At 25.1% G+C, this 16,651-nt stretch overlaps 3 protein-coding genes across 3 annotated transcripts; 1 reads left to right on the top strand and 2 right to left on the bottom strand.

Moving 5' to 3' along the window:
* Positions 1-6,229: 6,229 nt before the first annotated feature.
* Positions 6,230-8,392, top strand: MKS88_002367 (U4/U6.U5 tri-snRNP-associated protein 1; the record flags this gene model as incomplete). The annotated part of the gene is made up of 1 exon (XM_067215370.1): positions 6,230-8,392. The coding sequence occupies one exon, from the start codon at positions 6,230-6,232 to the stop codon at positions 8,390-8,392; it is 2,163 nt and encodes a 720-aa protein (XP_067073803.1).
* A 911-nt stretch (positions 8,393-9,303) lies between these two features.
* On the bottom strand, positions 9,304-12,041 carry MKS88_002368 (BSD domain-containing protein; the record flags this gene model as incomplete). The annotated part of the gene is made up of 3 exons (XM_067215371.1): positions 9,304-9,432; positions 9,687-9,913; positions 10,274-12,041. 3 exons carry the CDS (start codon positions 12,039-12,041, stop codon positions 9,304-9,306), a joined length of 2,124 nt encoding a protein of 707 aa, XP_067073804.1.
* Positions 12,042-13,418: 1,377 nt separating this feature from the next.
* MKS88_002369 (uncharacterized protein) lies at positions 13,419-15,218 on the bottom strand (the record flags this gene model as incomplete). Its single annotated transcript, XM_067215372.1, has 4 exons — positions 13,419-13,851; positions 14,009-14,324; positions 14,718-14,889; positions 15,183-15,218. 4 exons carry the CDS (start codon positions 15,216-15,218, stop codon positions 13,419-13,421), a joined length of 957 nt encoding a protein of 318 aa, XP_067073805.1.
* Between the last annotated feature and the right edge of the window lie 1,433 nt (positions 15,219-16,651).

The raw sequence follows: 16,651 nt of genomic DNA on the forward strand, positions 1-16,651 counted from the left end.
TTAAAATGAAAAGTAATAAAAAAAAAAAAAAGAAAAAAACAAAAAACAAAAAATTGCGCGCGAAAGAGACGGGAGGAGCAAAATCGTCCATATGCACATATATATATATATGTATATATATATATATATGTATGTGCTCACATATGTGCATCTACTGGTTGCATATATGTGTACGTACATTTACATGCATATGATACATTTGCTTAATCCCGTTACACTTTTTCTAAATTCTAAATATAAATAATTTCTTTTAATTTATAATATGAGCTGGGTAAAATTGGTATACACAAAAATAAGGTCCTGAAGTGGGTCGAGTTGTCCGACTTTCGCACTCCTAGGGGAGTCTAATACATTCAAACTTCTACACATATAATACCAATATATATACTTGTACACGTACAGTGTGCATATACTTATATATACATATTACACCTTTAGTATGCACAAATTTCGAAAAAAAAAATTTTTCCCCTTTATTTCTGCCTTGTTTATGAAAATAAAGGTTCAGAATGAAGGAATTCTAAAAATCTATAACAGTTTCATTAAACAAAAAAAAAAAAAAAAAAAATACACAGTAAATTGAAAAAAGCAAGAATAAAATAAATTAAAAATGAGGTCTACTAACCTCACGACGCCGTATAATTTAAAAAAGGTTTTAGTAGGTGCATACACTCATGCATACAAATGCATAAACATGTACGTTAACATATACGTATATACACACGCAAATCCATACGCAGATACGTACGAAAACAAATACTTATATGTATACAAGTACTCAATTTGTAATTTACATATTAATGCGTTAAAAACTTTTGGCAAAATGAAAATAGGGGTGGAAAAAAAAAAAAAAAAATTAAATATCTATGCTTAAAATGAGTTTATAATTCATCATTCAACTGTGTTCCTATTAATAATATAATTTTTTTTTTTTTCTTCTCTTATATTTCCATTCTTACTCAACAGAACTGTTTTGATAATTTTTATTTTATGCTTTTCCCTCGCGTCATATATCTTACTCAAATGCAAAATAATGATGAAATGGAAAAAAAAGGAAATAAGTACAAATATATATTCACGTATATGTATAAGTATATGTGTTAATGTAGCTGTAAACGTTGCTGTAAATGTTGCTGTAAATGTTTGTTCATATATGTCCTCACATGTGTAAGTATATGCATATGTATATATGTATAAGTACATGTGAAAGCTTTGCAATATTGTGCAAATTCGATAATGTACACTATATTAAGATTAATATGGTCGTAATTGCGGCCGATATTTGTAAATATATATATATATATATATATATTTATGTATAAATATAATTATGTATGTATATAATTATGTATATGAATAATAGTGTATATGTAAAAATATGTATGTACGTATGTGTACAATTACTTGTATGCAATATTATATATATATGTGTATATGTATGTATATGTATATGTTTACGTATATGTGTACGTATATGTGTACGTATATGTGTACGTATATGTGTACGTATATGTGTACGTATATGTTTATGTGCATATAATATGCGTATACGTAGTGGCCTAACAATGAAGTAGTAATCTAACACAAAAATGGGGTTATATTAATGGAAATGAGAAATAATTTTCTATTGTCACTAAAAAGATAAAGTACATTTATTTTTGTAGTCCATACAGCATAAATGAAAAGATGTGTTATTACATAATATTCTAAAATTGTAGGCACACATAAAATAAGCAAATAAATATGTAAATAAATATGTAAAAAAATATGTAAATAAATAAGTAAATAAATAAGTAAATAAATAAGTAAATAAATAAGTAAATAAATAAGTAAATAAATAAGTAAATAAATATATATATATGTATGCAAATAAATAAATAAAAAAATAAACGTATTTATGCATATACATGTACGTGTGAAAATATGTATATATATTTATATACGTATGTATGTAAATACATATATGTATATATATATTATATATATATGTAATATGCATTGCATCGTTTTTAAAAAAGAAAAAAAGAATACTATACATAAACAAAAAAAAAAAAAAAAAAAAAATACTTATAAATGAATAAATCATCTCAATAGAATAAGTTTATGCATTGTATTGTACGCATTTTTTTTTTTATACTTGTAATGAAAGATGAAAGATAAATTGTTACTTTTCTTTCTTTTATATTTTTGCTTTTCATTAAGCTATGAAATATTCTTTTCTGTAATATTATACAAATTGCAGTGAAGCTTTATAATTCCGTTCAATTCATAAAGGCGTGTACAAGTTCTTCCAAAAAAGGCTCATATTATAAGGATCATATATAAGTGCCTACATATGTACAAACATATGTACATACATGTATATGTGTATACATACATTTATAAAAACTTATATACGCACGTATATATATACATATTTACAAACATATATGCTTATACACATACACACACATGTGTACATATATATATATATATATAACGAAATAGACTTATTTTTATTTCTCATGAGATAACATGCATTACACGAAAAACACAAATAATACTTAAATACACAAAGCCCTTATGTATTTTATCACAAAAAAAAAAAATAAAAAAATTAAAAATGTTACGAAATTTTACGAAATGTTATATATGCAAAGGTAAAAATAAATAGGCTCAAATATTGTTACTAAAACTATTCAGAACATACTTATATATATAAGATTATGTTGTGATAATAATAATATATTACATGTACAAGCAAGTATGTGTATATGTCCTTATCTATGTAAAATGTATTTTAGTTTTCATAGGTGTATACAATATACTGACGCAAATTATTTATTTTACGAGGGTTAACAAGACGTTATAACTTCTTTTGTTAATGAAAATTTTTATCTTTCTACATAGAAGAAATATGCATAGGTGTATGCACGTATGGAGTATATATACAAATAAACGTATATACGTATATACGTATGTACGCGTATACACACATATATATATATATTATAGTCGTGCATTCAAAATGTGTAATATGAAGTAAAACTGTTTTTACAAATAATTCTATATTATACATATTGCTAATATAATAAAAAAAAAAATATTAAATGTGTGTGTAAATATGCCACACACAAAATGAAAAGGAAATGAGTTGTAATAAATGAATAAGGAATCTACGTACAAGGGGAGAGGGGGGGGGAAAAAAAAAGAAAAAACAAGATACAGATTACTGAAAATACAAAGTTCTTTCAATGACGAATCATTATAAAAGTGTAATAATTATCATCATAATATAAATAAGCAACAACATAGTAAGCATATATCTTCCTAATTTTTTATATTATACATGGAAATATTAAGGGACGGAAATTCAATTATGATAAAAAAAATGTGTCCATTATCAAAATGGAAGCAATTCTTATACGCGCAAATGTGTATATATATATGTACATACATAATTTGACATAACTGTTTATTCAATCCACTTATTACTATCCATTTTTCATCTGTGTATTCGTCCTTTACACTCAAGCGAAGGTCAAACTTTATGCATATCGTATTTGTCATAAAAGGAATGTACTGTAAATATGTAGTTCAAAAATATTTATATTTTTACATCACTCTGTTAAACAAATTTTACATTTAAGTTTTAAGAATATATTTTTCGTGATAAAACAGATGGAGGAAACACAAAACGGAAAAGAATGCATATAAATATTAGGAAAAATAGAAAAAGTACAGAAAAGAAAAAAGAAAAAAAAAAAAAAAAGAGCTCGGGAAAGAAAGGAAATGATAATTTAACATTTCAGACATACTAGTGTTTAAATAAAAATGTAGATTTTATCATCCTTGAAATTAAAAAAAAAAGAATAAAAATAAAAAAACAAAAAACAGAAAGATATATAAATAAGAAATATAACAAAATATCTGAAAACCAATTTTTCTTTGATTAAAAAATGAGCTAATAATAAAAAAAAAAATATATATATATAATATATATATATATATTTATATAAGGACACGTATACGCACACGAGTATGTGAGCATATATATATATATACATATGCATATATTTGCTAGTAGATTATTTTATTCCGCTGCTATTATTTTATTATATTGCTATTTTTTTTTTTTCATGTTACAAATAAGATAATATATTTTTACATTCTGTATTTACACTTCATTTTCTTCTGAGAAAAAAATTTGCATTAATAATATGTTCGATTATTTTTATTCTCTTTTTTTATTTAAGTGCTATATAAGTGTTCCTCATTATGAATGTTGAATAACGTCATTTAAGCACCCTTGAAAAATAAAAAAAAAAAAATAATACAAAACCAAGGAAAATAAATCAAATCAAAGCAAAACAAAACTAAATTCCAGTTTTACTTCAATTCCTATTCGTAATATATATGATGTAATTCCATATCCCACTCTAAAAGAAATATATTATTGGTATGTACGTCTTTCTTCTTAAGCATAGACTCTAATATATGTCTTGTTACTGCTATTTTGAAACTTTATGAATGAAAAGACATGGAAATTTGCATTTAAAATTTGTAAAATGGGAAAAGCGGAAAAAGGAAAATAAAAGAAATATTATAAAAAAATAAAAAATAAAGTGAAAAAAAAAAAAAAAAAAAAAAAAAAAAAAAAAAAAAAAAAAAAAAAAAAAAAAAAAAAAAAAAAAAAAAAAAAAAAAAAAAAAAAAAAAAAAAAAAAAAAAAAAAAAAAAAAAAAAAAAAAATAAAATGATAAAGTTAAAATATTAAAATTAAAACATATAATTACAAGATTATGTACTAATATGCATATACATCAAAAACTAGTGAAAAAAAAAAACAAAAAAAAACAAAAAAAAACAATAAAATTTACAGCTGCTTAACGAAAGGGATTTAGATATTCTTTTAAAAAGCTCTTAAAATTATTTTTGATTTTCTTCAACAAAACATAATAAAAATGCAGATTCGTTATACACTTATGACTAATTAAATACATCTAACATGCATAGAACTTTCATATAATATGAAAATATAAGGATGAAATATATAATTTTAATAGTACAAAAAATGCACAGTAAAATAATATAATCCTTTTTTCACATTACTCCAAATTTGTGTAAAACTGTGTTTTTACAATATGAAAAAAGGATACGTACACTAAATAGGAATTCATTTTTTTTTTTTTTTTTCTATTTATTTTTAGGAAAACTATTTTTCTAAATATAATTGTCAATAATATTGCTGTAACTCTTTCGCATTGAATTTTTTATTTTTTATTTTAAAAAAAAAAATTAATACAGGTTGATAATTCCCGAAATGGAATATACTTAAACGTTAAATGAAAAGTTAAAAATTTATACCGTCAAAATATGAAAAAATATCAAATAAAAATTGAATAAGCGAAATGTAGTATAATATAGCAAATCGTAGCCATAATATAGCAGAATGTAGCAAAATACCTCATGACCCTTAATGTTATGAATGGCACTTTATTTATTTTTTTTTTTATTTGTTTCATCCATTGAAGCAAAAAAAGATAAAGTACAGATAAAATAGGAAATTTATGAAACCTGTACAATAATATAACGCCAATTGTTGGTTTGTTCATTTAATAAAAAGAATAAAGGAAAAGGAAAACGAAAAAGGAAAACACAAATGAAAAACACAAATGAAAAACACAAATGAAAAACACAAATGAAAAACAGATGAAAAACAAATAAAAAGCAGGTGAAAAAGAAATGAAAAAGAAAAAATATGTTCCTTATTTTCAATAATTTTAATTACCTTAAATTATATTTAAAATTAATTAAAAAAGAATAACAATTCGTTTAAAATTGATGAAAAGTCGACAAATTGTTTTAATAATACAATGCCTCTTCCTTTTGCGGCAATAAATTTATCTCATATAAGACCGTTCTTTTTCATATTCCCCCCCACTGCGTATTTGTATACATATATATTTTATATATGTACCGATTTATCTATGTTTGCATTTATATATATATATATATATATATATATGCATACCCCTGTATATGCGCAAACACGCACCCTTATACCCGTGTGTATCTCCTTATACATGACGCACATACCGTCATTTAATGCATTTGTTTGACAAAAAACTCTCTAAAATAATGTGTAATAAAAATACATGAACAGCGAATAATAAATACATATTTTTTTTTAATTTGTATTTTCTTCATTTTATAAAATAAATGCAAAAATATATGTAATTCACACACAAATGGATGATAAGGAATGCAAATTAAGCATAGAAGAAACAAACAAATTAAGAGAAAAGTTAGGCTTGAAAATGTTACAGATTGAAGGAAAGGGAAAAAAAAAATGTAGTACTGGTGATGAAAAAAATGGGGATAATAAAAAGAAATTACATAACACAAATAAAAATAGGAAAAATAGTGAACAGGGAGAAAATAAAGGGAGAAAAAAAAATTATGTAAAAGACAAAGAGCAGATAGCAGGAAAGGAGGAAAAAGGAGAAGAAGAAAAAGGAGAAGCCGAAAAACAAAAGCAAACGCATATTCAGGAGGAAACGAACACAGCAAAAACGATAAGTGCAGAATTTAAGGACGATATAAATGATGTAGAAAAATGGGTAAATAAAACGAGAAATACCATGAATAAGAGACTTGCACAGGAGGGCATAAAATATAGTGATGATGAGGATGAAGATGAAGAGGAAAATGAGGAAGAAAATGAAAATAAAAGTAAAAATAAAAAAAAAAAAAAAGTACAAAAAAAAGAAATAAAAAAGCGGAACAAAACGAATGATTTTGTAAGTAATGTAAAGGTAGAACACAAAAACGAAGACATAACGGGTGATAATATGATTTTGACTTTAAAAGATACGAATGTTTTAAATAACGAAGAAGAAGACTGCTTAATAAATGAAGAATTGAAAAAACAAAATGTGCAAAATATACTTTCAAAAAACGATGATAGTTTTTGGAATAAAAATTTCTATAACCCGTTGTCTTATTATGATGATACTAGTAAGAAGGTAGAGGACAATTCTTCCATCCGTATGATCCCAAAGTATGAAGATGAAAAATATTCTTTCAATGTTAATATAAAATATGATCAAAATGATCAAAGTAGCCGAAATGATGGGAAAAGCAAAATACCAGCTAATGATAAAGGAATGACAAAAGAAGAGAAAGAATTGAAAAAGGGAAGCTCTAATAAGAAAAAAGAACAAGTGAAAGAGGAGCAAAAAACAGTAGATACCGATATATTCAAATTAAAGAAAAGAAAAATTAAAAATATAAGTAGAAGAAAAAAGGAAGAAGATGCTTGGGATTTTCTCTATGATGACGAACCAAGGGAAGAAGACCAACATAGAAAGTTTGGAAAAGAAAACGAAGAGGAGAATATAGGACAGAGCAGAGAACCGTATGGAGGGGAGTATGTTGAACAGACCGAAAGGACAGATATCGACCGCGATAGTATCGTAGATGATGTTATTAAAAAAATAAAGGAGGAACAAATGCACATAAAATTCAACTATTTCGATAATATAATGAGTGAAAACGAAGAAGAAAATGAATTATATGAACTTTTGGAAAAGGGGAATAATTTTAAAAAAAGAAAAAAGGAAAACAATTATCAGAATGAACTCTTAAAATATATAGTTATAAATGATGAAGGGAACAAAATAAATGATGATAAAAATAATAATGATATTATAAAATTAACAAATGCATCAGAATTTTGTAAAAATATATCATTACCATTAGATATAAATGAAAGTGAAAAAAATTCAAAATTTAAAAAAAATGAAAAGAGTGTGGGACATATGGACGAAGACCAGGATAGTAGCGTATATCATCATTCTAAAAAAAATAATGAAAATAAATTAATAAATACATATAACGAAGTTAATGACTGGATCAAAAATGGAGAAAAAAAAGATTCAAAAAAAAAAAAAAAAATTGATAACGATCTCAGTGACGACATGGATGATGAAAATGATGATCTTTCACAAGATGGAGTGTCTGAAATTTTTAATGAAATAAAACTAGATGAAGGGTTATATGGTGCTTTAGAATATTTAAAAACAAAGGGGGAATTAAATATAGAAGATAAGATATATAGAAATCCTGAAAACAAACCTTTACATATGTCAACTGATAAAAATGATATAAAATTAGATTATAAAAATGACGCAGGAAAAGTGATGACTCCGAAAGAAACCTTTCGATATATATCATGGATTTTTCATGGAAAAAAACAAGGTAAAAATAAATTAGAAAAAAAAATAAAAAGAATGGAAATGGAACGAAGATTTAAAGAAAACCCAATAGATTCCTTACCAACCTTAAATGTTTTGAAAAAATATCAACAAGTACAAAAAAAATCTTTTTTCACCTTGTCAAGCAATAATTAAGTGAAAACCCTTTGCTGTCCCTTGCGGATCAACAAAATGGCTACCGCTGACTATTCTTGGAGATATACGCGTATATAACATAATATACGTACGTGCATATACGTATATATATATATATATATATATATATATATATATATATATGTGTACATATATGTATGTGTATGTATGTGCGTGCGTTTATATGTTTGACCGTTTGCCTTTTTTTCCCATGTGGTATATCTTTCTCTCGCCTTTGTTTATTTAACACTTTTTGTGATTTTTTCAAACCCTTCTTTATGGCACATCGATCTTATTTGTACATTTTTGCATTTTTGCTTTTTTGTATTTCAATAATTATTTTCATTAAAAAAGCAAATTATTTTTTAATCATTTTTGTTTATCAATGAATTTCAGTAATTTTATTTTATTTTATTATTATTTTTTTTTTTTCCAGCCATATTTGGGCCATTTATGTACCTTGTTCATATTTTTTTTTTTTTTTTTTTTTATAAAATATATTATATTTTCCCTTTTTAACTGTTTTTACGCATCCCTTATTTGTTCCTTTTTACCCTCCTTTTTTTTAGTATAAAAAAGAAAAAAGTTTTACATATTTCAATAGTTGTACTTCGGTACTACATTTCCAATTCTTGCACTTGTATTTAAATGTCTACTGTTGTTACTGTTGTATTTATTTTATGAATAAACTATTAAAAAAGTATTCTTAAAAATTCACAAAATTAAAAAAATTTTTCATTTTAACATAAATTTTAATTTTCATTTTAATTTGCATTTTTATTATTTTTCTTTTATCTTTCATTTTTATCGTTATAATGGAAACGCACACATCCTATCCATTTTGCACACGTCAAATGGGGGGAGGTGTAGCTCGTTGTTCTTTTTTTTTTTTTCTCCTTCTTTACCATCGTCTAGGCCTTTTTCCTTTTTTCTTCTATGTATTTATGAAGTTTTTCATTAAATTTTTTGCAAATACTAATTTGCTCAAACAAATGAATTAATAAAGGTTTCCCCATAATTAATACGCTGTTATACTCTTCCTGCAAGAATAAAGATATTGTGTAAAGGGAAAATATGTGTATAACGTGGTCTGATAAGCGTACATAAAATGATCACTCATGGTAAATGTTCATTCGTCCATTTTATAAAGCTGTCACGTGTACGTGTAAATCCACACGGGTAGATACAAATAAAACTGCCATAGTACGTGTATATACTTCCAATAGCACACAAATAAACGTGCACACACATGTACATTCGTGTGCATGCGCAGGATCACTACTTCACGCAGTACCTGCTTGGCCTGTATTTCGTCCTTAATTCTGGACAAGTTTTCCAGGATTTTATTTCTCTTGTTTTGCTCAGGAATGTATGAGGTGTAAAAAAGGTTAAGTAAATAATTTATTTTCATATGATAGTCTTTTACAATATCAAGAATGTGCTGGTCGTATTCTATTGTTCCAATTAGCAACGACTGATTGTTCTGACACTTCTTTGTATTTAAAACGAATAAATGTCTACCTGTGGAAGTATAAAAATTGAGTTGAAAAAAAAAGATATACATTTTACATTTTATTACTTTTAAATGTTATATCTTTTTTTAAAATTTTATTTCTTTTTTTTATATTTTATATCTTTTTTTAAAATTTTATTTCTTTTCTTTAAATTTTATATATTTTTTCTAAATTGTATTACTTTTCTTTAAATTTTATATATTTTTTCTAAATTTTACTTCTTTTTTTTATATTTTACATCTTTTTTTAAATTGTATTACTTTTCTTTAAATTTTATAAATTTTTACTAAATTTTACTTCTTTTTTTTTTTTTTTTTTTTTTAATTTCTTCTTTCTTTTTACGCCAGTTGTGGCGTATATGCAATACCTATGTTGTAGAGGTCGGAATAATTTTTTTTGCTCGATGGTCTGTTATTTTTCAAGTCTTGCATAAAGGCTGGAAAATGTTTGTTCAGATAATTTTTATTTTCTGACAATTCGTTATTCGTATATTCCTTATGAGATAAACTTTTTTTTTTATTTTCCAAATTGAAATGTAACTCTTTTTTTTCTTGTACAGGATTTAAATCCGTGTCCTCAACTTTATTTTTTAAATCATCATAAAATTTGTCTAAAGTAAATTTTTTATCCTTAATCATACTTATACAATAATTATTAAATTTGTTTATTAATAAGTTAAGCGAGTTGTTATTTTTAATTAATTTTTCATTGGTAAATACACCAAACCCTTCAACATTTTCCTCATTAAAATAATAATTATTTTTAAAAAGTATATTTTTTCTATTATACGATTTGGTTGATAGGTATTCTTTTAAAATACATTTTTCTAAAGTCCCTTTAATGTCTTGGTTTAAATTTTCTACATTATATGATAAATTTTCAAAAGAATTTTCTTCTTTTATATTTAAAAAATTTTTATTTCCCATAATTTCTTTTTCATTTTTATCATAAAAAAATAAATGACTATATTTATTGTTAAATAGAAAAAACCAAAATTTACTTTCATTTAGGATGTTATTTTCAGTATAATAATCATACAGCTTTTTCAATTCTGTATTTTCTGATAATATTAATTTACTTAATTCTTTATTTATTTCAACACTTTTAGAATTCTTCTGTTCTTCTGTTATATATATTGGTTCTTTTAAAATATTTGTATCTGCACTTAAACCAACGTTCCTATGTTCATATATATCATTTTTATGTAATTTATAAAATTCTTCTTTGTCTAGTATATTGTTTTCTATACACATATCATATAAACTTTTTAAGCGCGTATCTGATTCAAGCACTTTATTTAATGCATTAAAACAATCATTTTTATTTAAATTTTTATCATTCTCATTATCATTATTCTCATCACTGCTACTGTGAAGGTAAGGTATTACTTTATTTTTTTCTATTTCTTCATATTTTTCTTCCACATTTTTTGGTTTTTCTCCCTTGGACTTGCTGCCATGGTGAGGGGGTATGTCTATTCGACCTTCAGTATTTTTTCCCCTTGCACTTCTGACATTATCGTTACTGTCAACATTGTTATCGCTACCGCTAATCCTTTTCTCATTATTGCCTGTGTTAATTTCTCTACCTCCTATGTTATTTGCAGCATCGCCAACGTTGTTTGCTCCACCGCCAACCTTGTGGAGTTCCTTTTTTCTATCACTGCTTATATTCTTATATTCCTCACTGCCATCAATTACTTCTTCGTCCTCAAATACTTTGTATTTACCACTTAAAAGATTTAAGTTAAAATCTATGTACAGATGACTCTTTAAATTCCCTTTATTTAAATAATTAATTAGATCTGATACACTGTTATAATCCTTGTCATTAAAAAATTCAAAAATGTATAATTCTGTATTGTTGTAATCATGAAAACAAAAATTATTTTTAATAGTTCTTATAGCAAAAGAGAAACGTATTTTTTTTGTTTTTTTAGACTTTTCTGTTTTTCTCCAACTTAGGATACAAACCTTTAGATCTATATCATCAATAAGAAAAAGCGAGTTACTGTCAACCTTTACCTTTTTCGTTTTTTCAGATATAAAAATAAAATATTTGTTTGTTATATATAACTCCCCTTTTTCATTGTTATACAGCACTTCGAACATGTCTACAATCTTTTCTTCCTCCATTGTAGCTATATATATGCTCTCCTCGTTCTGCGTTATGTGTGCTCCTTGCTCTTGTTCTGGGTGATGTATGTTTCTTGTTCTCTTCGCTTTTTTTAATTTATTTTTCTTTCCTTAAAGTTCAAGGACTTGTCATGCGTATTTTATTTATATCATAATTGAGCTTCCTTTATTCAAATAACTTTCTGTCCTTTTTCATTTCACCACTTTGCTATTTACGCTTAAATAAGTGTATCCGTTCATACAAATACATATACATATATATACATAAATATATCCATAGACGCATATCTACTCACACATGAGCATATATACACGCGTTAACATAAAAAGTTTAATTCTAATTTTTTATTTTCGAAGTAGTATATGTATACGAAATTTCACTTCAGAGATGCTCAACTATATAACACTGCTTTTTTTTTTCGGACATTCGAGAGTATGTTTTCTTCACTCTTTCTAAAGGAAAAATAATTATGCGTACTCATTATATACGCGCATGCGTATATGCATATATATATATATATATATATATAAATATATATATATAAATTATATATATTTTTTATTTATTTATTTATGTAAATATATTTATATGTATACCTCCAATTAACACAGTTTTACACCTCTGCGAAAATATGTACCATCGAGGTGAAGCAGTTAATTGAAATGCGAAAAAAAAATTTTGAGAAAATGCCTACATAACATGTATACATATGCTTATAAATATGTTCATGCATAAAAACATATAACAGCACTATGCACTATTTGATATATGAACATAAGTCTCCTGAGAATTTAAAAAGAAGGCTTTATTTTATAAAGGCTTAAAATTAAGGGTTGTGTTCATCATAAATTTTTTATTTTATTTTTCCTTTGTAATTATTTATTAAAAGAATTAAATTAACTTCGGCTTTTAAATGAAATGAACAAAAAAAATGCAGCAAAAATTATGAATTCATTTAGCAAAAATTATGAATAAATATAGTAAAAATTATGAATAAATATAGTAAAAATTATGAATAAATATATAGTAAAAATTATGAATAAATATAGTAAAAATTATAAAACAATGTAACATAAATTAAAAAAAAAAAAAGAACAAAATTTATGCAATGATGTATCAAAAGATTAAAAAAAGAGCCCCTGTGGAATGTATCCCTCATTCGATTTCAAATGTATGAACAAAATACCGTTTTATCAAAAAAAATCCATTTGCCCACAAATAGTACAGTAATTAATATATATATGGGCTTCCGCTATATATATATATATATATATATGTAAGAACGTACTATGCCTTTTATACAAATAAAGTATGTAGAAATGTATAAGCTAGGAACAACCATGATATATGGACTTGCAAAGTGCCGATTGGTAGTTTTACTCTTCATTATCATTGCAATCAAATTTTCTTCTAATATTAAAATTGGATGGATTGTTTTTATACTCAATATTTTCCACTTTTTTATGTGTTACTAAAAGGTGTTTACTTTTATTTACAGCTTTTTCGTGAAAAGATCGCCATTGCTGTGTTTTATTAGCAAACTCTTGATTTATTAGTTCATTTTTTTGCTTTTTTTTTAAGGCAATTCTTTTCTTTTTTTTTTTTATTTTAACTTTTAATGTATCATTTTCTTTTATTATTAAATTTTCGGGTATTTTATATCCAGCTGGGGTCACAATTTCTTTAATTTTTTTTTTTTTTTTAATTCTTACCTGATCATTCTTTACATATTCGCTATTGTTGTAGCCAATGTACGTAATCAAATATGAATCTCCTGTGTTTTTCGAAATTATGCAATCATACCATTGCCTAACAGGGGGGGAGGGAAAAAAAAAAAAAAATACAGATACATACACATATGTAGGGAAAAAAAAAGGCATAATGAATATATATATATATGTATATGTATATGCCACAAATTTGCACATATGATGCTATCATATGCACAATCAATTTTTCATTTTACCCGTCTTTTTTATATAAGGCCTGGAATTGGTTGTTTTCTGACAAGGCGGATTCATGCAGAATTTCGTTTAGTTGAACATAATTTTTTGGTATCATAATTTTTTCATTATTTTCATAAATGCTGATTAATAATTGCTCAGTATTATCTTCTATAGCTACATTTTCTATTAGTCCATACATTTTCTTATTCTCGTATATCAAGCTACAAGTTCTACCAATAATTGCAGTAGATTCGTTACTAATATCTTCATGAATACTTCTATGATGTTGTTCTTTGCTCTGATCCAGTTCGTTCTTATCCTCATCATCTACTTTGTCTAGAGGATTATAAAATGTAGAATGTTGAAGCAAAAAACAGGGGAAAAAATAAGAGAAAATATGGGGAGAAAAAATGGATGACAGAATGACGCAAAAGAAGGTGAAGTCATATTAATAGAGTTGCCCTTCTTTCAAGTTACACATGTTGAGAAGTTAATAATAACATGAATGCATTTATATTTTTCTATTCCTTTATTTTCAATAATGTATACATATATCGTATGTATGTATGTATGTATGTATGTAAGTATGTATGTATGTATGTAAGTATGTATGTATGTATGTATGTATGTATGTATGTAAGTATGTATGTATGTATGTATGTATGTAAGTATGTATGTATGTATGTATGTATGTATGCACACGTTCGCTTCTACATATTATTTTCTTACTTTGTTTTTTATAGTTAATCAAATCACGAGTCAAGTTTATAACTTCTATCATGTCACATTCTAATTTTTTCAAATTTTTTATTTGGTCATTTTCCTCATTTCCTGCTTGCTCGTATTTTCCTATTTCACCACGCACCAACGCGAGCTGCTTATCGTACTCATTTATTTTTTCCTAAAATGAGAAAAAAGGATATGCATAAATGTAGTAAGGTTTCGAAGCGGTAAAGCGGTAAGACAGCAAAACGGCAAAATGGTAAACCATCAAAGTTGTACAGTGTTGACATATTGCATATTATGGAAGCTTTTTTCCCTCCAAAAAAAAAAAAAAAAATATAACTATAACAACTCACAGAACACTGCTTGCGGTATTGGAACAACAAAATGTTGCTACCATTCAGATGACATATAAACATAATTTTTGGAGTTAAATGAACGTGAATAAATGTAAGTAAACGAATATAATACCTCTAACCCTTCCAACGTTTCATTAAATTCATCCATTGTTTAGTCTTATTGGCTACACAAGTTAATAAATAAGAAGATTTCAAAGTTACAATGTAACTGTAGTAAGTCTTACGGCAAATGTCAAATAAAGGTATTTACATAATTGTACTCATGAACATGTATATATTTACTTCTTTCTTTTTTTAAAACAAAGCATCAATAGTGCAAAGTGAAACAATCGTTATTCGTCAATGCTAGTCCTTTATTGTACGTATATATTGCTTTGTATTTATTGCTTTTTACTTTATGCTTTTTATTTATTAGTTTTTATTTTTTTCTTCTCAATGGTTACTATACATGTATTTAATTTTTTCTTTTATTCCTTTAAAAATAAAAATTTTGTTAATAACACTCATTTATAGCTTGCGTTTAGTCTTTCCTTAACCTCTTTATTTTTTTTTAAATGCGAAGAATCAAAAAAAAAAAAAAAAAAAAAGTAAACCAAAGAAAACAGGCAAAACAATCAAAACAAATAAAACGAATAAAACAAATAAAATGAATAAAATAAATAAAACAAATAAAACAAATAAAACGAATAAAACGAATAAAACGAATAAAACAAATAAAACGAATAAAACAAATAAAACGAATAAAACAAGTAAAACGAATATAACAAATAAAACAAAATAGCAAATTAATTGTTTTGTTAATAGTCATACGTTTGAAAATTACGTGAAAATACAATATTTTACGCAAAAATACTTTTTGAAAAAAAAAAATAATGAAATTGCTATAAATTAAATAAACAGCTATTTGAATTTACGTATTATTTTGCTAATTTATTTTGATGTTATTTACTGTAAGAGCTTTTTTATTTTTCGTTTTTCATTCTTCACTTTTAATTTTACATTTTTCTTTTTTTATTTTCATTTCATTTTTTCTCTTCATTTGGTTCTTTTCCCTTTTTGTACGATTTTTCGACCTAATAACGAAAAAATGTTTTCTCGTTTCCCGTAAATTTCATATTGTTAAGAGAAAATGAAACCCCATAGGAAGTTAAAATGAAAAAAAGTTTTTTAGAGGTCTCATTGAAGTTGTAACTCTAAAGTTTGCACATAAGTGGATACGTATATAGATGTGTATGTATATATATATATGTATACTTTTGTGCGTATACACCTCTGTATACATAGGTATACGTGTTTTTGCACATATTCAGTATTAAAAATATGAGGGGGAAAAGGTTATAGGAAACAATAGGTACAGGCTGAACTTTTAACGACTATTTGTCACGTCTGAAATGTATTACTCCTGAATGGGTTGCTATTATATATATATATATATGCATAGAAATTCGCATATATATATATATATATATATATATATATATATATATATGTATTATATACGTTTATACGCCCATACACAGAAGGCTAAGGGATATAGTTCAACGCACAAATTTGTTCAATTCACCTTATTGTGTACAATTT

This window comes from Plasmodium brasilianum, chromosome 8 (assembly GCF_023973825.1).
Source record: "Plasmodium brasilianum strain Bolivian I chromosome 8, whole genome shotgun sequence".
NCBI lineage: Eukaryota > Apicomplexa > Aconoidasida > Haemosporida > Plasmodiidae > Plasmodium > Plasmodium brasilianum.